Source organism: Chinchilla lanigera, unplaced genomic scaffold (assembly GCF_000276665.1).
Source record: "Chinchilla lanigera isolate Chin_1 unplaced genomic scaffold, ChiLan1.0 scaffold00027, whole genome shotgun sequence".
NCBI classification, from domain to species: domain Eukaryota; kingdom Metazoa; phylum Chordata; class Mammalia; order Rodentia; family Chinchillidae; genus Chinchilla; species Chinchilla lanigera.
Genome location: NW_004955428.1, coordinates 24,841,999 through 24,865,378, shown reverse-complemented (window position 1 = coordinate 24,865,378; position 23,380 = coordinate 24,841,999). Strand labels below are relative to the sequence as shown.

At 38.8% G+C, this 23,380-nt stretch overlaps 1 protein-coding gene across 1 annotated transcript in view; it reads left to right on the top strand.

Moving 5' to 3' along the window:
* The first annotated feature begins 474 nt into the window (after positions 1-474).
* Ugt8 (UDP glycosyltransferase 8) overlaps positions 475-23,380 on the top strand; it is a 64,051-nt gene continuing 41,145 nt past the window's right edge. Inside the window, exons 1-2 of the mRNA XM_005386810.2 lie at positions 475-896; positions 18,937-19,760. Of these exons, the coding sequence (XP_005386867.1) occupies positions 18,939-19,760 (822 nt within the window). The 5' untranslated portion in view covers positions 475-896; positions 18,937-18,938. The remainder of the gene's footprint in view (positions 897-18,936; positions 19,761-23,380) is intronic.

Below are 23,380 nucleotides of genomic sequence, written 5' to 3'. Positions count from 1 at the left end.
GCTGCGCCGCGGGGGCGCGCAGGAGGCCGAGCCGCCCGCAGCGGCCGCGCGGGACCGACCCGTGAGGGCAAACGCGGTCGCTCTGTGGAGTGTGAGTAAAGCTCCGTGCGCGGGGCGTCGCTTCTTAGGGCGAGAGTCCCCTCCGCCGGAGCCCGAACCTCGGTCCTCAGCACCTCCGAGCATCCCCGGCAGGCGCTGCCGAACTCCTGGGAGAGCCGAAGCGCAGCTGCCCCGTCCAGGCGTGCGGCGGAGTGAGGGACGTCGCCAGGTGTTATGGGAGAGTCGTTTGTGTTCTGCGCCAGTGTGAGCGGTGGAGATAGAGCTTTTTACTTCAGGAAAAGTGTTAGCAAAAACCGCTGGATCCTAAATATTTTCTGTATTTCAGACTGTCACTTTCAAACAAGGAGTTTTTCCAGATTAATGACAACAGTGTATGACAGTTTGACCTGATGCCCAGGTTTTTATTTATTGCTAATTTTACCATTTTTCAAGGAAAAAAAAAAAATGTACCCTCGGAATTGGCTTACCTCATCCCCCTATAGTCCTAGGAGGGGAGATGAGTACCACTCATAGGAAGGATTGAAAGTGCTTTTTAATTCATAGTAATCGGAGTAATCGTGCTTTGTCCTTAGGGATTTTTAGATTAATTGAAGTCATTCACTTCAATATATGGTATGGGAGACGAGAACTTCCTGTTAATTGAATTAAACGTGAGCCTGCAGACGTAATTTTCTCAGTGTAAAATTTCTTGGAGTTGGAGGTTTTGCTCTTCCGCAGGTGTCTGACGCTGTGCTGGAGAGAAATGCGCTAGTATTCTTTGATTTACTTGCCACCAACAAGGTTAAGCTGACATCTACTGTTGTGTGCCTCAGTGCTACAGGAGTGTTTCAAAACAGGTGAAACCGAGCGCCTTGACTTTTATTAAAAAAAGCTCATACTTTTTTCAGAGTTTGGGCATACCTGAACAGACTTTTTTTTGTAATACTCCTATTAGAGATCAGAACTCATTTCTAAATCTAAAAGTTTTCGGAGCTTTATGCTTGTACCTATGCTAGGTGTGTTTGTTGGGATAAATATACAGAATGCAGCAAATATATTTACTTTATGTAAAATCTATTTTTTCTGGTGAAAAGAGTTTGAGCTTTCTACATTTCTCATTAATTTAAAGTAGTTCAGGATACCCATGAAAAACCATCAGCTCAATTACTATTTAAATATTGCTAAAAAACCCTTCTTTAATCCTCTAACTCCTTTTCAGAATTACTGTGTGCTTATTTGTCAAATTATACTGTTTTTGCTGTTGTTCTTTACTGTGTAGTTTGCACTCGATTTCCAGGTATACCTGAAAATTGCTAAGCTACTTCTGGGGGCTGAGAACTTTTCATCATTTATGAATTATCTGGACTAATGCTTATTTACTAGATGGGCTTAATGCACATTTTCTAGATGGTTCACCTCTCACACCATTAATTACTATTAACTTTTGAAATTTAGCTATTAAAACAGAACAGTTTTGAAGCTTAGTCTGTGCTTGGAGGATGTTACATACGTTATTTTTTGTTGTTGGGTTGTCTTTATGAGCATGAATTCATAAAGGATTGAATGGTGCTATTCGTTGAGGTGTATAGAGCTGTTTTTGTTTATAGTAGATGGTCTCAGCCTACTGGGTTGAAATACTAGAATAGAGACAGAAGTGCCATTCTTCTTTTTATGTTTTTTTTCTGGGTCCTCTTTGTTATCAGCTATCACTTTCTTCTACTGTCTGTCTGTGAGCGGTTTTCTTTTTTTTCTCTTCATGAAATGATGTGGGTATTGCCTGAGTACAAAACCTGTGCAGTGTATGACAGATGATTTCTGTTCACATGCTTTATTTCTGGGCTGAACTGTGAGCTAAGTAGTTGAGGTTCCCAGAAGGGTGACTTTTGTGTATGTCTGTGTCTTTTTGAGACAAGGTTTCACTGTGCAATTTGGGCTGGCCTTGAACTCAGTGTGTAGCCCAGGGCCTTGAGCTCACAGTGATCCTCCTGCCTCAGCCTCCTGAGTGCTGAGATTACAGGAGTGCACCACCCTTACATGGCCCAGGAGGGTGGCCTTTACCTATGAGGTCTTAAAGTATTTCTTATAGAAAATTTTGTGCATGAGAAGTGTCTTAATTTTACAGTTCAGGCTTTCAAATGTCTTTGATTTGTGAAAATTGAGATGGCCCTTTTAAAAAAGTTTGCTTTTATTATGGCAGGCCTAGACTATATTTAGGAATATATATGAATATATACATACATAGATACGATATTTTGCGTACCTCTTTCTGCCATTGAAACTCATTAACCATATATGTATATATATATAGTGATGTTAATATTTACCTTCGTGGAAGCTAGGAAGAAGTAATTTGGTGATCATGCTGAACATACTACAGGCTAGGTCAAATATTTAAATACTATTTTACGTACTTAGCTATAGAAGACCTAGATAATCAAATCAATTTGAATGAAGTAGTTTAATTTAGTCTTGAAAACAGTAGGAATCTCTGTGCCAGACTGGTCATAAATTAATATCCTGGGAGTTTGAGGGGGGCTAAATAGGAAACAAGGTCGTTTGAGTAAGTAGAGATCAGTGCTGTAAGTTTTGTTGGGCCTGGAGTACTCTTAGCAGGAATTGGGAAGTGGCCAGTTATACATGGGAGCAAAAGACTCAGAAACTTTGTAGAAGGTGACACAAAGGATGAATCAGTACAGGCAGGAGAAGGATGATGGACTGGAGATTGTCATTCTGAGAAGAGTAGATAATTTTCTGTTCAAGGTTTTAGACAAAGTCTGAATTTGGTCAGAAGCTGGCTGTCGCAGCAGTCTGTAAAGATTAATTTGAGAAATTTGAGACAGGTAGGGCCATTTGGAAGGTACTGTAGTGACCATGGTAGGAAGAAAAGAGTTTGGTCACAAAAATATCCAGGTAGCCCAAACTCAGTGGTGCATACCTTTAATCCCAGCTACCCAGGCGGAAGAGAGAGGAGGATCCTAATTTGGAGACCATCCTGGAAAATTAGCAAGACCCTGTCTCAGAAAAGGAATGAGGGTGTAGGTCAGTGGTAGAGTACTCTCAGATTAGATTCTCAGTGTTGCATAGGAAATCCAACTGGAGGCTGTGTGTTCAGTAATTTTTGCACAGAAGTTCTGAGCAGAGGTCCGGGGTAGATAGGTAGAGGAACAGATGGATGCTTGTGGGGACTGCATTAGCAGTTTCCAGCAAATGAATGATCTTAAAGAATGAAAGGTGATAGGTTTTCAGGATTGGTACCAGGCATTAAGAGGGCAGTAGATACCAGGGGAGATCCTGAAATCTGAGAGTTGGATAAAGAAATAGTGAAGAGCAGGAATGAGAAGGGATGGGTAAGAGAGGTGAAAGGGAGAATTAGGGGAGAAAGATTTTTAGTAACTCAGGGAGGAGAGAATTTTGAGAAATGACAGGTGAGGCATTGAAACAAGGAGTATCCCACAGTCCTGGTTCCCTGTGACCTTGGGCTAGAATTTAGTTCCTTCTCCTCTTCCTCAAAATTGGCATCAAAGCACACACTTCGTACAGCAGTGGAGCTCACTGAAGGAGATTGTCACATGTGATACGTGGAAAGTTATTGGTTAATGTTCATAGTGCAAACTGCTTATATGGAAGCAGGTCTTGGATTTGTGATTAAGAGGCCCCTAGTGACCTTGTTTTCCAAAGTGCTAGCTGTCAGGGGTCTGGGAGTGTGACTGAAAAGCAATTTTTACCATGAAAACGATCTGATTTATAGCCCTGTGGGTTAGAAGCCAGTAGAATAGCAGCAGTTGGACAACTGATCAAGGTCCTGGAAGAATGAAAGTAATCTCCAGAGCATGGGGCGCGGGCACTGGATGGCCAGGCGAGCTTCCATCTGCAGCCTGGAGGGTGCAACACATACACTGTTTGTAAAAGAAAACTGAATAGTGGATATTTAGATGGCCTAATACAAGCATTGATTATTCATCTTAACAGAATCTGAAAACAAAAAACCCAAAACTAAAATGGATAATATCAAAATTCAACAAAGGGCCAGTGATACACCCCAGCGGCACAGCACGTTCTGGGCAAGCGCAAGGTACTGAGTTTGATTCCTGGTACCAAAAAAAAAAAACCCACCTTAACAAAATATTTAACGATTCAGAAGACATTTCCATGTCTTACAGTGTTTTACAGGTCAGACTTTTGTAAAGTCTTGAAAAGTGCCATAAAGTTAAATCACATTTATGGGATTTAAAATTTTGAAACACCTGAATAGGGCAGGCACTTAACATTTTTAAATATAGGGTCTTACAGATGTTTATTATATTTATTACACTTTTCTGTGTGCTATAAATATTTTCCAGTGAAAAGGTGGGTATGATTTTAAAACATATCATATTTTAAATACATGCAAGGACTTTACTCTTTTGAGCAATATCAGAGTAGATCCTTTTATAGAAGAAATCCTATTTTGATTCATCTGTTTTGCAAATTCAGGTTTTCTACTTTGTTAAGTACACAGACACACACAAAAGAAAGTTGGGCCCTAACCACAGTTTGAAGATAGTGCCATCCACCAGAATTTCATGACCTTCTTCACTTAAAGTCCTAATCTGATTCTACCTCATTCTCATTACAGTAGTCACAATCTAGAAGAGTAAGTATCAACAAGAAAAGTTCTTTTACTATTTTTTACTAGCAGCGACAGGAGCACTTTGTGCTGTTGTCTCACAGCTTTGAGGCTGCTGTGCCAGCCGCGGACTTGCTGTAGGAAGAAAGCCCTTGTGCTTTACATAGCTTTTGCATTTTGCTCTGCTGTGCCCTAGTCCAGTTGTTCTCCCTAAGCCAGTGCAGAGAGCGGGGCTTGGAAGAAACTTGTCCAACAGGTTTCCTGTCCATTTAGCAAGGGGGAAATAGCAGTGAAAGTTAGGGATAAGGTCAAGGGTGAAACTGTTTTAAGGAATATTAATGCTAATTACCAACTCTGTCTTCTTCTGGTTTTGCGGATACCTTGTAGATGTTTATGCCTATATGGATTAATGGAGAGAGAGTGGGGGTAAGAGGAACTAAGAAAAGGAATAAGAACAAGATGGGGGAAAGGGAAAGACAGTAAGGGAGGGGAAGAAGAAAAAAACCAAACTGAAGAGGAGAAAAAAGACAGCATTTCATTGTCCTAGCCAGGCTTTGTATAAGCTGGGTGTATCATACCAGGAAGCTGTTCTATTGATCTGGGGATGAGTAATTAAAACAAATTCATGCTGTGGTATTCAGCATTCAAAATGGGGCTACTATACAGGTGGGGGCAAGGTATACTAGCAGTATTGGTGGGAAAACGTAGTTAGCTTCTCTGACACTAGCCTTATGTAATAAATACTCATTTTTTCCCCTAAACAATAATGTTATATTCGTACAGTACTTATTGTACTTGGCAAATCTAACTCATGAGTTCTGTCATTTTGTCCTTATTCTGCCCTTGAGCAACGTCTGATCTCCACTGGTGTTTTATGGCTTCTAACTCGGGGAACAGGGTCCTTAAGTCACTTCCCAAGGTCACAGGACACTCTCCAAGAGACTTAGTGTTAGGACCTGTGGGCCCTGGTTCCTCTTGCTCATAGGCACGTTCTTCAACTGCCCCACACCACCTGCCTAGTTTTCCCCAGGGTTAAGACCTTGACCCCATTATCTTAGACCCTTGCCTCTGATCTCCACTCCCTTCTTACCTGCTGCGATTGCTGCCTCTCTCTGAACCACCTGTAATTGTGCTTTACCTGTTCTCTCAGGCATACCTTTGCTTCCTCTATGTGCATTTGAACATCTTTGTCCACAAACCTGCAGTCTTCCATCTCTGTTGTCACTGGTTTGGTGAGCTGATTCAAGCTCATGGAGTGGATTTTTATTTATAAATAGATAATCTTGAGTTCTGGCTCTAGTTTCTCACCTACTACTCTCAAAAGCCTAGAGTCCACACTCAGCTTCCAGACTTGCCCTCATTTGCATCAGTCTTCCAGTAACAGTGGTATTATTTTGTATTTTTCCTCTCCTTTGTGGCTTGTATCTAATCTGGACCCTGATTTGTCACATTTTTCATGAAACCCCACCTACAGCCATTCTTCCTTGATACCACCCCTTCACCTGTGCTGTCCCTTGTTCTTGACCTCAACTATGTGAATGCATCTTTCTGGCCACTCCCTTGGCCTTGGATCCTTCCCATCACCCTCAGTCAGCTGTCCTTATCACTGACCCCACTTGTCTTCTGTCAGCCGCACACGCTTTATTTTCCCCATATGTATCCTGACCTTCAGGGCTGTGTTCTGATCTGATCACCTTGTTTATCTTCCCCTGCTGCAAGCTTCCATGATCCCTTGGGCATTTGCTTTAGGATATTCTCCTCCTTGAAATATTCTTCTTTTTCCCCTCTGTACCTTCAGATCCTCACCTTTCAAGGTTTTGGCAGTCAAGTCTCACCCCTCAGTTGCTTTCCAGATTCACATTTACTTGCCTCTACTTTTGCATTTATTGATGATAGCTTAGCACTTAATTCTGTTCACATCCTCCCCCTAAGGTGAATGAGTTTATAGGAGTCAGAGTCTCCCTTTTTGTCTTCCCATAAACCGCCCTGGACAAACAGTACTTACCAGAGATAAGATATTCAAATATCATGAAGTGGTATCTGTAGTTTCTCATGAGCCAGGGAGGTAGGGAAGACCCCAGTTTCTCATACATGTATCTTTGCTTTTTCCCTGCTGTTTTTTACCCCAGTCCTGCACATCATTCAAACTTAAAATAATCCCCTTTTGCTTTTAAATAAACAGTTCTATGTGAAGCATCATACATGATACACAGACTGCTGCTTCATGTAGTCACAGAGGAAAAGTCTGATCTGCAGAACGGTTATGTGTGGTTTCATGGAACTCTATTACAAAATTAAAACTTGTAGTATGACTTTCTTTTAAATTTACCTGGGACTTCTAATAGATGACTGTGCATTTCCAGCTATTCCAGGCAAGATTAATAAACGGAAGTAGTAACAGCAATAAAGTGTAGTGTGTCCGTCTCCCCCACAACCAGGAATTGAACTCACGACCTTGCGCTTGCCAGGCAGGCGCTGTGCCTCTGAGCTAAATCCCCTGCCCCAAGTGTAGTTTTTATTTTGTATTTACATCTGAATATATGTTGTGCTGGATGTCATCAAATAGTGGAGAAAAGAGTGGTTACACAGATGAGGAAGAAGACTTTGAAAACATTGTAATTCCGCCACACCCGCCTTTTATACCGGTTTATTCAAAACACCAGCCCGGGCCCATGATTGTTTTTCTTCTCCGTGGTCAGTTCCTTCTTTGGTAATTGCCAAAATCCTTCTGGTTCAAAATGCCTCCCTTGCCATCTCTTTCTACACAGGACAGTAGGAAGTGGAAGAGGAATAAGAGTAAAAGCACATGTTCAGAAATACCCTAAGGGGAAAGAAAGGAAAGAGAAAAGAAGAATGGAAAGAAAAGAAATGAAATCAGGAAAACTGTCAATAAGGAGTGATGCTTATTTGTGTTATTTGCCAATCTTAGATCATTCTTAAAGGCATCAAGAAGCGATTATGTTAAAGTGAGGCTTTCTCTACAAATAGTATTTCTTTCTTCAGATTTCTAAACTGTGCACAGTGCTCAGAATGTAGCTCTGTTGACTTCTTGCACTCCCTTGCTTGCTTTCTCTCCTCTGCTGCCTGTCTTCCCTTTCTTGAGATAAGGTTTCTGTACTTCTGAGGAATTGTGAGGCCCCATCCTAGTGATTGGCTTTCAGTGGGCGTGGAGGCAGGGAGGATTAGAGAGGATAGGTTTCTGCCTTGCCCTCAGATCTGGTTTTTTAATATCATCCTGTATAGTAGTTGTCCAGTCCATTTCTGGGCCCTAAATGCTTTCTGCTTTCTTGCCATTCTGCAGTAAAAATATCTTAAGTTTATTTTAATACTGCTTAAAGGTAATCCTATTCCTACTCCTACCTCTTCTCCCCTGTCCAGAGAAGATAGAAGGGCAACATTTTGAACTTGTTCTGTTGATTTTCTGGAGGTCAGTACAATGACTGTCTGTAACATTTAGGAACTAATTCAGCCATTCATTCAACAAGCTGCCTATTGTGTGATAGAACTCTCTGACTTAGAGCCATAGTGCACAGCGATTCTTTTAAAGTGTAAATATTTAAGGGTTTCATAGTATAAAGTTTTCACATGGTCATCACTAAGGCTTTTCCAAGACTGCTGCTTTGATTTGTGTACTCCAGGATTCAGTAAAAAGTTGATCTATTATCTGATACATGGCAGTGAGAACCTTGGAGAGTCTTTGTAGAGTACAGGTGAGAGATACTGGGTGGAGACCAAGGAAACCTGAGTGGTAGTTTCATCTCTGCCAGTGAGTGACTATGAAGTGGTGATGTGATGCTAGGTAATCAGTCCCTAGAGATTTGTCCCTTTCCCTGCATGTAAGAGAGCTTGAACTTAGTAATATTTAGATTTGAAATTGCATTTCTAATTTATTTGTAAAATGAAAGTACATGCTTTTGTTTAACGTATTTGGTATGATTTTTCTAATAAACATTAAGGGCCGATATTTAAGTATACTTGTGTTATTTTGTAAGACTGACAACATTTGTCAATGATATGCAACATGGTTCTGCACTTGCTGCACTAGGGTGAATATTCGGCATAGAGAAGACACAGAGCTGTAGTAATAGGGCATTCGGGGGAATTGCATTGTGTCTTTCTGCAGAATCTACCAAAATCTTTTTCTTCTGGATTTAATATCACTTTGCTCGTTTAAAATCTAACAGTCTGTAACATGCTTCTCATGGTGATTGTACTGGAATTTTATGAAGCAACAATAGGAGGTTTGTTATTTGTTCACCTGTAAGGACGTTTAAGGAATTGAATAGGGCAGTATCTAGAGTTTTTTACTGTTGTTAATGGTTAGCCAGACATTTTTGGCTCCAAAACATGTCTGTGACATTACATGGAAACTTATTTTGTGACTTAGTAATGTTAGTGTAGATCATGTTAAGAATTCATCCAGTGCTATGAGAGAAAGGATATTCTTAGTGAGTTGATGAAACAATCCCTCATTTTTTTTTTGTGATCATTGTGCATTTTTGTGACCCTAAGAATTTTGTGTAATGATATATTGAATAGCAGTTTCCCCCCACCTGTGGAAGTGTTTCATTGGAGAAGATGAAAATTTTATCTGAATCCCTCTAAATTCACAACTGTATCTCATTAACTAAAATCTCAATGAAAGAGTTGTAAAAAAGGTTGGAACACACAATTTTAAGACATTGAACATCAGTTTTTTAAAGAAAGCATACACCTGTCAGAATTGTAAGCCTCATTTTCAGTTTCATGACTGATGAAACTTTCTTCTTTTGTTAAAAGATGAGATCAGATTGGAAACAAAGGATTTCCCTGTTTTTTGCTGAACGTCTGTCATGTGAGGCAGATGCTTGGAGATGGAGAGAACTGGTACCATGCTTGTCTTAGGAACTATAGAAAAAGAAACCCACACCTTTTAAAACTAGAAATGTGATAAAGACTTAAAGTGCTTTAAAGCACCATTTTCTTTATTAAAAGGAAGACTATATTCTTTTAAATTGTGAGCGTTTATCCTAATTAGTGATTCTTAGAGCATGGTACTTGGTCCACAGTAACTGCATTGCCTGTTAGGAAAGCAGACTCTTGGGCCCCTCCTGGATCTAAAGAACCAGAAACCCTGAGGGTGTACCCATCAGTCTGTGGCTTAGCAAACCCTTCACAAGCATTTGATGCGTATGACTTTTAGACCCACTCATCTCTGATGCCAAATATGCAGTCACTTCATTTGCACATGGATGAACAATTTCTGCTCATATTAAAGATGAAAGGAAATTTCTGCTTACATTTCAATATACTTTTCTGGCTGACATTTTCCTGGTTAGCTTTCTAAGCTAAAGTCAGGATTTATATTTTTATTTACTAATTGCTTACTTAGAAGTTACTATGGTTTAAATCTAAAATGTGCCCCCAAAGTCTCATGTGTTTGGAAGGGGATTGGTGTACCCCAGTGGAGTCATCCATTCATGAGTTCAGTGGCTGTTTATGCTGTTAGAAGGTGGAACCTGGTTCGAGGGGGGTCATTGGAGCTGTGACCTGGAAGGGTATATTCGTGTTCCCAGCATCTCCCTTCTCGGTCTGGTTCCTGGCTGGCATGGAGTGAGGACCTTTTGTCCAGCAGGCCCCTCTGGCAGGCTGGTTCTGCCTTGGAGCCTGCTGACTACTGCCTGAAACTGTGAGACCGAATAAACCTCTCCTTTAAACTGTGAATGCCTGACATTTTGACTCAGCAGTGGGAAAGTAACTAAAGCAGGTATTTTTAGTTAAGTTAAAACCCACATATTCCTCGATTTATTAAAAAGAACAACTTGGCTTTGTTATTTTTGTGTATTTTGCTATGTTATTGTCTAAGTGTAGCCTTGTGGTCCTCAACTTTATGATTACCTGGGGTGCATTTAAAAAAAGCAAGATGCTTTAATACCTGGGCCTCATTTCCAGAAATTCTGATTTAATTGAACTATCTTGGGGGTGGCAGGGTTTCAGGCATCTCTAACTTTTAAACTCCCCCCTGGTAATAATAACATGCAGCCAGAGTTGAACTATAGCCATATGTTTAAAGGTCAGCTCGCCTACTACATATTGGTTCATTCAAAATTGTATATTAGGTCTAGTAAGTCCTTTCATTATTTTAAGCAAATTGTCCTTTGTGTATGTGTAATTAAAAAAATGCTTCGTTGGGGCTGGGGATTTAGCTCAGCGGCAAAGCGCCTGCCTGGCAAGCGCAAGGTCATGAGCTCGGTTCCCGGTACCGGAGAAAAACCAAAAAAAAAAAAAGCTGCGTTTTCCAGTAGGTTTTTGGTATTGTTGACTCTTTAACCATGATCGTAATCATGTTTTCTAACTATTTTACCTTTGGTTTTACTAAATCCTGTCTTATTAGAGAACAGTCACTCCATATAGTAGCAACATCCCATGTCACCAGAGAGCATGTTTCAGAAATAAATAATTTAGGATCCTCACTCCAGACCTACTAAACCCCAATTTATATTTTAACAGTGTGCCTATAAAATTTGTGTTCATATTAAAAATTCTTTATCACATAAAGTTTAAAACCAAGCTGATTCCATTTTTTTTTCTTTAGTACCCCCTTAATTTGTGAATACAATCATATCAATCTTATGAAACATTTTTGTTTTGCCATTCTAGGAATTGAACTCAGGAAATGCTGAGCTATAACCCCAGTTCATTCTAAAAATTCTGTCTCATCAAGTGAATCAGGCTGGATTTAAACATGCAATCCTCCCTCATCTTCCTGAGTCCCTCATACTATAGGTTTGTGCCATCACACTTGGCTTAAGTCAATTCTTAAACTCAGCTTTCAGTGTTTGAGAATTTCAGAACCATTGATTTTGATAGCCTTACTTAGCAGATGAAGAAAGCTAGGCCCCAAGAAATAATGACTTGAGTTAAATTAAAAAGGATATTGATTATGGGATCTGTAGATGGATGCTACTTTCATTTTTATTTTTCCTTTCAGGATAGGTCATATGAAATGTCATATTTTCATAATTTAAACTACTTGAAATGTGGACTAACTGAAAGGACAGTTTTTAGGTTACCAAGTATGACATATCCAAAACCCCAAAATTTAAATATCCATTGATAAATATTTTAATTGTGCTTCTAAATTGACCTGGATAATAGTATTTTACTAACACACTAATAGTTCACACTGGTTTATAAAATCTTAAAAGTTTTATTTATGTGCTCTTGAGAGACTATAAGAGTTTTGTGGTAAGAAATATTAAAATTGTATTTGGGGATTGCTTAATGGTTGCTTCTGTTTTCCTTGATATTCAGGGCTGTACATTGTAATTTTCTGAATCTCCAGAACACTTGCACTTTAACTCAGATCTTGGTAGTTTAGACCCACATCTCCCTCATTGTATTTCTCCTATTGCGCCTGTGTGTTAAGTACTAGATCCTTATCAATTAATTTCTCAGACAACTGCCCAAAAATCTCCAGCTTTTTAAAAATGCAGGTAGGGTTTCTCGCAAGCAACAGCTTATCTGCTGAGGAGACCCTGGGATCTGCATTTTTAGTAAGCACATAAGATGAGTCTTCTGGACCCTAAAATTTGAGGGTCTCTCCATTAGGTGATTGAATTTGTGTTTTAAATAGTTTAATGTAATCACCCTCACTAAACATTAAATGGCCACAAGCTGCTGAGTACAGTGCCTCTTGATAGCTATATTATCCTATTTTTCTTCCCACCTGATGATGTGGAGAAACTCCCCGGGTGGCATGAGCCAGCTCCCAGTGATAAAGAACAGGGTTGAGTTTCCCATTACAGCTTTACCACCTGTACGGTAGATGGCCGAAGGGAGATAAGTGCAGGAACTGTAACTGTAGTGAAAGTGCCAAGTTCAGCTAGCTTCAGATACTACAAAGGCAACAATAACAGCAGCATTTTTTCTAACCCCTTCTTGAACAGTAGGGTTTGGAAGCCCCTTGGCATTGATCAGAATCCAGGTTCAGAATAGTATAATGTTTTGAATGGCTCATCAGTGGTCCATTTCCTTCAGTATTTCCTTTTACTTTTCTTTCTGTTTCTTTCTTTCCTTCTTTTTTTTGGTATCTGGAATCAAACTCAGGACCTCGCACTTGCCAGGCAGGCGCTGTGCCCCTGAGCTATATCCGCAGCCCTCCTTTAGCATTTTCTGTGTGTATAGAAATGTCTGCCCATGTTCTAAGGGAGAGGTTTATATTAACCTAATTTTCCATACTAGTACAAGTTAGTAAAAGGAATGTAAATTGTATGAATAGAATATTTTCCATCAAGCACTTTCAGATGAGTTTTTATTAGACAAAAATAACATACTTAAAAAACAAAAGTGAAGTATGTTAGAAATTTTGACCAAAAAATTTTTGGCCAGTGAGATTTGGATCAGTTTATTGTGTTAAATTTATGAAATGCAACTAAATGTCTTCTTCCTTTACATTCAGTATTTTTTAGTTTTATTTTGGCAGCTAAACTGTGCATGTCCATGGAAATTTATTTAATTTTTCTGAATGAATAAAAATCGTTAGGAAATCATTGGGTAGATTTTGAAAATCTGAAGTTATCTATCCTCATATATTAACTGCTGATAGTCACCCTCAGTTTTCACAGTGTACAGTTATCATTCAGAATACAGCCTGATTAAGGGAACTGGACTTTTTATTTTCATTTGGTTTTTGGTGGTGGGAATTAACCCACAGAAAGTGGCCTTAATTTTCTAAATTATTTCTTTTCTCCCCATTCTAAGCCTAGAGTTTCTATCCTGTGATGTGACTTCAGAGGATTCCTTGCTTTTACTTTGCTTGGAAATAGCCAGTCATAATTAACTACATAATTAACTTGAATTTCCTGTCACATTGGACCTATTCTTCTTGCCTTTGGGTGGTCGCTCAGTATAAATGAAGTGATGTTCTTAAAGTCTGTCATAAAAGAAAGGTACAGACAGGTGACCAACCTCCCCCATTTGCCCAGACTTTCTCAGCTGCAGCACTAAAACTCCTGTGGCCTGGGAACTGCCTGAGATCTTGGCAGACCCAGGTTGGCTGGTCACCCTGCTGTTGTCAGTGGTGAAAAGAGAAACCCTTAAAGACATGAATTAGAAGAAGCACTTCTGTTTCTGTCTTATTATGTACCCGAACTGATGTATATGACTCAAGCCCACCTTTAGAGAGGTGGACAAATGTCCTTTTTGATCTTTTTTGGCTGGGAGCCACGCTGAAGTGGAGGACTCCATTCCTGAGTGAGAGGAGTGTGGATGGCCCAGCTGTCTGCTGCCTGCCTCTTTGTGGTATCCCGCAAGTCCCTGTTCCCAGTTCCCTTTCATATTTTTGTTACTGTCCTTGAGTGTAATGGTGGTTTGCTTGGTCACTGACAGCAGTGCTCCTGTGAATGTGGGAGTTAGCTAAAGAGACAGAGACCCTCAGACTCAAGGGTTAGCTCTAGGGAGAGCTTCTGGACTTGCTGCTCTCTTCCTCTACCTGCACTATTCTTTCACCCCAGAAATGTACTTTCTGGTTCAAGTGCCTCAAGGTATATGTTCCTGACTTAGACTTTTATTCCAAAGTAAGGCAAGTGATTAGTTAGAGGGTTCAGTTATTTAAGATTAAGGAAAGAAATGGGTCTCTTACTGGAGGTACATGTGATTAATTGACATAACCTGGTTCAAAAGCACAATTTCAGTCATTCACTCGTGAGACATTTTATTATTTGGTAAGGCAGTTACCAATGACTTACTACTTGGTAAGGCAATGAGAACAAAAGTTACCAGATTTTACTAATATTTGTATGCTCTAGGGCTTAACGTGCGCTAGAGGAAGACAGAAAAATAGATTTTTTTAAAACTTAAAATTTATATTTACTTAAAAGCACTGGTTATGGGGCCAGGGATATAGCTCAGTGGCACAGTGCCTGCCTGGCAAACATGAGGTCCTGGGTTCGGTTCCCTGTACTAAAAATATAAAAAGCACTAGTAATGACACCTAATTGGTATTTATTTTCCTGGGTTTATATTTACTTATTCCAAGGCTTACTAATAGAATATGTTGAGGAGAGATGCTGTTTAACAGTTTGGTATAGTATCAGGGCCGACCACTGGTGATGCTTGTGATTGATATATTTAAATGCTTGTCTTATTGCTGCCATGCAATAGTAAAAGCCAGGGAAACAATTCTACAGAGAACCTCTGTCATTAAGCTAGCTAGAGGCTATAATCTGGTTTGGACTGAATTATACACTTTATTTTTCTAAACAGCACAGTTCACATATTGTATTTTAATATTTTTGGCATAGTTTATTTTCTTTTCATTAAAATTAAAATTTTTTCAGGTTACTTTATATATAAATAATATTAAGGGCTAATATAATAACAGTATACAAAATCATTTTCTTACATGATTATAATAAATTATGTATTATATAATTATCATATATAAGATAATTATTAAACTAAGATATATATTATGGAATGCTTACATAATACATTTTAAAAAATTAATGACCTTTATATTTTAGAGCAGCTTTGGGTTCGAAACTAAATATTTGTGTGTTAGATGGGACTCATTTTGACCTTCCTGTTAGTCTGTTTTCTATGAAGAAAATGCTATTAGTCTCAGTACATTTTATTTTTGTTTCCTTCTTTCTAAGCTTTATATACCTTATTTATTTTCTGTTACATGCTTGAACATTCAGAATTATGTTAAATAATAGATCTCAAAGGGGAATTTTTATTCTGTTCCCAGAACTAGAAAACCATTAATAAGAGCAGTCACGCTTTGGTTGACTGCTTGGGTGACACTGCATTCAAAACTCCCTCGAATCCTGTTATAGTGTAATTATGGAAAAAACCTTTTTTTTAACCTTGTATAAAAAATATTATTCTTGATATTTAAAATGTCATTTTGAAATACTCATGTGGTATCAATCCCCATTTATAAGTCAGTTGATACTTACTTGGGTATTTTGATGAACACAGAATTCTAAGTGGTCATATTTGGGTAAGACATTTTGGTACCATATTCTGTTTTGTAAATAATCCCCAGTTTAGGTTTAAAGGCAACATTAAGCCACACACAGTGGTCCATGCCTGTCATCCCACCTACTCAGTCCTGAGGCTGATGGAGGAGATCTCAAGTTCAGCGTGAATCGGTCAACTTGCAAGACTCTGTGGTAAAGCTAAAAAGAGTTTTGCATATAGCTGTAGCTTGATAGAGCACTTGCCTAGCACGCGTGAACCCTTGGTTTCAATCCCAGCACCATAGAAAAGTCATCATTAAAATTAGGGTATGGTATAATATAGTATGTCATAAAATCATTTTTCCAATAGATATACATTCTGAACTAACAGCGATCTACTAGTCATTCTTTAATTCAGCAAGATGGGGTTTATGATGTTTATATTAAAATGCTATCATACTCTTTCATAATTGACTTTTTACTTGAATAGTAGAATAATGAGACTGTAAAAATGATGCTGTTTTGTTGATGATCAGTATGATGAAGCCATTTTGATATAGGACCTCCAAATGATAGAAGAGAAATATTATAACCCCAAATCTGCTGGATGTCCAATACACCAAGGTTGTGTTCCCCAAAATTGGCATTCTAAGGAACAACAGAAAAGTTAAGAATAGGAAATTTTACTGAAGGAGAGAAAACTCCAGAGAGACAGAGAGACAAGAGGGGGCCCAAGTGGGTTGCCAGTGAGTCCACTTCTCAAAGGGAGTTGGTTTGATAGAGCAAAATCACAAAGTGGGTGCAAAATCATGAGGTGGGTACAACATGGGACAAAATTATGATCAACCAATAAAATTACAGGTATAGCCACTGAGGTAACATTGAGGGAAGCAAGTCCCAGAGCAAATGTATATGGAAAGAAAACAAGGACCTTTTTTTTTTGGAAGAGATGAGTCAAGAGGTCCTGGTCACCACCCCGGTGACTGATGTCTATCTAGAATTTATTGGACCAGGTGATACCAGTTGCAAGTACATTGCTTATCCCTTGGGGAGGCACACAGGCCTAGTCATTCTGTCTTTATCTTGAGGCATGACCTTTAGTGGGTGCGCCTCCATGCACAGTTATAATATATTTTCATTTTCTGCACTAACTCGAGGCCCTAGCCCTGTCTGACTGCCTATAATGTTTCTATCTAACTTAGCTGATGATAACTGACATTTTTAGAAGGCTTTTTGCCACAAGAATATTGGTATTTCTGAATAGTGACTTTTGGAATCTGTGTAGAGAATTTGTTGTGTACTTTGTAAACTATTCTAATATCGTAGTCACTAGCCACATACAGCTAAATTAAATAAAATTTACCTTTCAGTTCTTCAGTCACACTAGCCATGTTTCACTTCTCAGTATTCGCACCTGTGTAAGGGATGCCATTTGGAAAGCAAGGAAATGCAACATTTTCATCATCACAGAAAGTTCTAGTGGACAGTGCTATTCTAGAACATCAACACTTGTTCACTGCAAACAGAAAAATTTTTTGTGGTTACTTTTTACTTTGGGTAATTACTGAAATAAAGAGATAAAAAAGGAAGAATAAGAAACAGTGAAAGGATTTGTCCCCCTACTACTGACTTACATTTTGCTTCTAGTTATTTTTGATAACATACTTGTTATAACTATGGCCAGAGAGCCCCACTTGGCTAGATACAAAACCTAGAGGGACAGTAGTCTCCTACCTTTGGTCCAGCATTAAGTATATCTTCTTGGAAGCAGGCAGTGGAAGACAGTAGCTGCTGGAATGCCTGTTTTTGCATAAATCTCATTCCTGGAATTCATAACATATAAAATCTCTGGTTTTTACTCCTTTCTCAGGACTATAAGAAGGTTGTATCAGAGAGACACATTGGTGAGGCAGTACTGGAAATGCCTGGGATGCTAACAGTCTGAGATCGACTATTTAATTATCTTCCTTCATTGACCTTAAAGTTGTAAACATTGCTAGAGAATATCTTATCCAGATTTATTTATTTTTAAAGCTGTTGTGACAATTCAAGCAACTCTTAACCTTATATGTTTATAATGTGCATTTTATTTCTCCTGGGAGGAAAAGAAGATTAAAAACATCTGGAAATATAATGAATTTTAATCTTGAAGAATCCATCATTTGCCTGCTGTTAGTTTTCTGGCTTTAGGTTATTTATAGCATTTGAATGTTGAGAAGGTATAGTTGTTGAAATTATATTTATTTAGATTGTGGGAATTAGAACAAGTATTAATACATGGGATGAGTGAAAATATGTCCTATTGGTGATATATATATATAAATCTGGTTTGCACTGCAGTGAAAATGCCTCGTGTTCATACACCCAATTGTATAAATCTTTTCTCTGTTTGCTATTTGTAGTTTAATTTAGAGTCCAAGTGTGAATTACGCTGAGTAGGTTAGCGGGTGTTGCACTCTGGCCCCTATATTTAGTGTGGTTATTTCTGCAAGTACAGTGGAGGGCTACTTTACATGTAATAGATTGACATGAAAGATAGGAGAGGTACTATTCAGTGTACAGGAGTCGTCTGACTTGCCTTTGGCACCAGAGGTAGAGAGGTCCAATGTAGGAAGTGTAGTCGGGTATGTATTCATTTATCGGTCACTTCTTCAATATGCAGTTCTTCTTGAACTTTTCTATTAAACATTTCTGTCTTAAGCACTGTCCTGAGATTCATCAGCAAATTGGTATAGACTGCACATACACAGCCTGCCAGAATACTTGTATTTATTCAGTAAAGGGGAATACATGCTAAAGGTCATTTTTCCTATGAGGTAAATAGTCTGTTCTGTAGAATTACTGAACTACTACATAAATGAATTACCTTCTAGGGCATACTCCCTTTGGTATGCTTTGATGATGTTTGGGAATGTAATTGAAATAAAATGATTTAAGAGATGTGTGCACTGATATAACTGGAAATCCAAAACCTTAGTTCTTCTTGGAATGAATATTGATGTTCATTTAAGAGATGAAATGTTTCGTACTTTTTTATAGATACTATTGAAAGAAGAGGTACCATGTGTCATTCAACTTTATAGAAATTTTATTTCACATCTTAAAATCAATTATCAATGCAGTTATGTGCTTCCACACTTATCCATTTTTAACAATTTCTTTACAATTGACTGTGCTTCTTACTCTAAGTAGTTTAACTTTCAGAAATAAAGGTTTAATTAGAACACATTAGGATAATTTCTGAAAGTGTTGCAGCATTGGGTATTTTGCACAGTAAGGCTTGGGATTGTTTTGAATGGTCAGCGTTGTATTCAGTTTTAAGTTGTTTTCTGGTTGTCATTACAGCTATGAAGTCTTACACTGTGCATTTCATGCTCCTGTGGAGTGCTGTTGGGATAGCGAGGGCTGCCAAAATCATCATCGTGCCGCCAATTATGTTTGAAAGCCATATGTACATTTTCAAGACGTTGGCCACAGCATTGCACGAGAGAGGCCACCGCACAGTGTTCCTCTTCTCAGAAGGCAGAGACATCGCCCCGTCTCATCACTACAGTCTCCAGCGCTACCCAGGGATCTTCAACAGCACCACCTCAGACATTTTCATGCAGTCCAAAATGCGAAATATTTTCTCTGGGAGATTGACAGCAATCGAACTGTTTGACATACTGGATCATTACACTAAGAACTGTGACATGATTGTTGGCAACCAAGCCTTAATCCAGAATCTGAAAAAAGAGAAGTTTGACCTGCTGTTGGTGGACCCGAATGACATGTGTGGATTTGTGATAGCTCATCTCTTAGGGGTTAAATATGCTGTATTTTCAACTGGCCTTTGGTATCCTGCCGAGGTGGGGGCTCCTGCCCCTTTAGCATATGTCCCAGAGTTTAACTCACTCCTCACAGATCGCATGAACTTGCTGCAAAGGATGAAAAATACCGGCGTTTACCTCATTTCCAGAATAGGAGTCAGCTTTCTGGTTCTTCCCAAATATGAAAGGATAATGCAGAAGCACAAGCTGGTGCCGGAGAAGTCCATGTATGACCTGGTCCATGGCTCCAGCCTGTGGATGCTGTGCACGGATGTGGCGCTGGAGTTTCCAAGACCCACCTTGCCCAACGTTGTTTATGTTGGAGGGATCCTGACCAAACCAGCCAGCCCGCTGCCAGAAGTAAGGTTTGCTGAACTCTTAAGTCCATTTTTTTTTTAATATGAAGGTTATTTTTGGTTTTCAGAAGAAATAGCATTGATTATTGTTTCCTAACTAAGACTCCTTTAAGAAGCAGTGAGGACATAGAGCCTCCCAAGTTCCCTTAGTTTGGAGATCTTATCCTGCCTGGAATTCATCCTTTCCCTGAATGAGTTTCCATCACACTGAGAGGTCATTCTGCCCAATGGTCGATAACCTTTGATTAAGTAATAACTGTAGTACCTGAGAAGAGTACAGTTAGATGGTTAGTTTTAATGAGTATAATTGATTTGGCTCTTAATTAAATGCAGAGAGCTCTCTCTCCGCTCCCCAGATAGCACAGTCACAGGTTTCTCTGTTGGGTAAATTTAAATAAATATATAAACTAAGTAAAGAAATGTTCTTCTTTGAGAAGTCTAAATCATTAGAAAGTTTATGTCTTAGAATGGAAATGTAGCAAGTAACTTCTGTTTAGATAGGAATACAGCTAGTTTAAATTAATAAGCAAAAATGTTACTACTTCCAATAAATCATGACCCAGTACAATTTCAAAGACAGAATTAATTACTTCAAGAAAATCTGTTCGCTGCCAATTCTAAATTCTTTTTGCTGGTAGAACTACTAGTGAGTCCTTTGCTCCTCTGTTCTCTATCCTAGCTAGGTTTAATTAGGTGCCCTAAACTAGCAGGAGGTGTACACGTGACTAATGTAGTGGGTTTTCCAACCTCATGCTGACTCAGCCTTTGATGCTGTTAAATGGAAGCTTAAGGCTTCTTCCAGTATTTTCTTTATCGAAACTGTTTCTGTTCTCACCTCTGGGCACTGCATACAAACAAGTCCGTCCTGGCCTTGGTGGGTGCATCAAGGTTTTCTCCTATAGGTATCAGAGAAGGACAATCCATGGTAGAATTTTCTCATTGGGTAATTAGGTGATTGGGATATCTGACCTGTAGACTTTTTCTAATACAACCATCAGTTATACTTGTGCTGGAACACTTCATTACAATTCAGGTAATATGGAAACACAGACATGGCCAGATTGGGTCCTATGGAGCGCTTGCATTTTAAATCCATGCAGCCACCAGAGGCTGCAGCGGCATAGTTGTACTCTGTGATAGCTGTAAAGGACAGGGATTAGCGTCAGCTTGTCTCAGCCCCTGAGGAACTTAATCCAAGTTGAGGTGAAATCCTTAAATATTCTCTGCCACAGTCTCCCTGTGATGGATTACTCTCCTTTCTAAAGGCAGCTAACCTCAGGTTTTAGCAGAAGCAGCTTCCAAAGGACTTGGCAAACAAGTCTGTCTTTACTCTGATGGGATCATTTATAAGGACACACAGATCACTGTGTTTGTTCCATGTTTTTAATCTTTGCTCAGCAAGCTTAGAGCCCCCACCAGTCCCTTACAGTGGTTGTTTTGGTGCAGTCTTTCTTCAACTACAGTTGAAGAAGGAATCACCTAAGGCGTGTTTCCATTGTCTTTTTCCTTCTCCAGTTCTTACACAGTTTTTTGACTTGCAACAATTTGAACAGTACACTATACATGTAGAATAACATTTCATGGTTTTTTTATACTTAATTCTTTATTAAGATGAATAGCAGAGGAAAAAAAATTTCCCTGCTGTCCAAGATCACCTTTTCTCCCATGGATCTCTGTCCACTGTCTAGTTTCCCTATCTTGTGTTATTTTACTCTTATGTTTAATTTTTTTTTTTTTTTTTTGAGGGGCAACAGGGTCTCACTGTGTAGTCCATTTTAACTTCAAACTAGTGATCCTCCTGAGTGCTGGGATTGCAGGCTTTTGCCACCATACTCAGCTTCGAAATGTTTTTTGATTTGCCCAGATTTTACTTTTGATACTGGCTTGACCTGTTTTGTGAGTTTCCCTATTATTTTTCCTCTGGGTTTTCTACAATGATTCTATTGAAAGTGTGCTTTTTATTTGCATAATCACATTGTGCCTTTTAGGTGTACCATACATATGGTACATGTGCACGTGTATGTGTGTTTTAGATACAGTATGATGACATAGATAAGTATAGAATTAGCATTGAAAGTTTTGGATTCGAAGTGTGAAGAGCAGTTTTGTTTCAGCGCACTATCTCTAGTTCTTAAAGAAGGAGTGTTTTGAAGAATGATGTCTTACTTTTTCAAATATTTATATATATGCTCAGGAATACTTGTATCAGCTGAAATTGCTGTAGTAGATTTATCTGAGATAATAAACCTAGGGTTTTAGTTATGAGTTTCTCCAATGCCTGTATTATTTATAGGCCATGGCATGGTTACAAGGCATAGTTGTATCACTAAAACAAGAAGACCTGGCAAGTAGTAGTGGAGAAGTGTGGAGAACATGTGATTCACTAACATGTGATTCACTAACAGCTTAATTGTTCATTGCCTTAGTATCTTACACTGGGAATGGATTAAGTTTTCCGGACAACTGGAAATGGTTGACTCTGGTATTTGAATTTCACAACCTGGAGGACAGGTGGAGAAAATATCTAAAACACACTTTTTTCAGAATCTCTCATAATGTTTAAGTCTAATGAACCCCTGGAAGCTGTTTAAATCAGCTCTGTTTTTTATACTTTCTTCCTTCAAAATACACAACACAGATTTAGTCCATCCTTTTTGTCACAGAGCAGATGGAAAGGATTTGAGTGGCTTATCAAAGGCCAAGCAGAGTGTGTAGCAGAACCAGGTGTCCTATGGATTGTTTTGCTATTGATTAGTTTAACTGAGATGCCTGCAGCTCTTGTTAATCGTTGTGGTCAGTTGTGAACAAAACTGTGTAGAGATAGCCATTTATTCTTTCTTGATAATGCAGAGATGGTGAGTACTAAAGATAAGAGTCAAATAAAACCATTTGGACTCTGATGCTGTAGAGATTTGGTAATAGAAATCAACCCCAGTCCAAATGCTCTTGATGACAGTGTATTGGGTTGGCATGGAGTGAATAAATCATGTGCCTCAATCATAGAGTTGTTTGAAAACGCACCTCTCACAGTTCTGTCATCTACCTGGCTGCCTGCAGCAGTAGCCCTTCAATGTGTGAATTCAGGGGAAGAGATTTGGGTCAGATCCCACCCACAGAGTAGTTTATCTACTCTGTCATTGCAGGTCAGTAGAGAACAAAGATTCAATTTTTTAAAAGAAAGTTTGCTTTAGCCAAGAAGGAAATCTTTAAATAGCTCCCTATTTGAATAGTCTCTTGAAATATTAAATGTGAATGAAGTAATGACATCTAATACAGAACAATCATAGGTTTTAGTAGTTTCATTGGTATGTAGTAACAGAATTACCACACAGTAATAATACTGTACATATTTATTTAGGGAGTCTGTCAGCTGTTACAGTTAGAATTGTTTCACGTAATAATTTTTTGATGATTTCCCTTTGGTGACACACTCAGCTGCCACTTTCCAGTTCTACAGCACTGAACACTCAACAGATTGTGCCTTTGCTGTTGATTTTTCACATGGCATCCTTCCTGGCTAGGATGTGGGCACCTCCAAGTGTGAATGGTAATGTACTTATTCACTTTTGTACCTTACATGTTTGAAAAATGGTAGGCACTCAACAGATATTTAATATTAAGTGA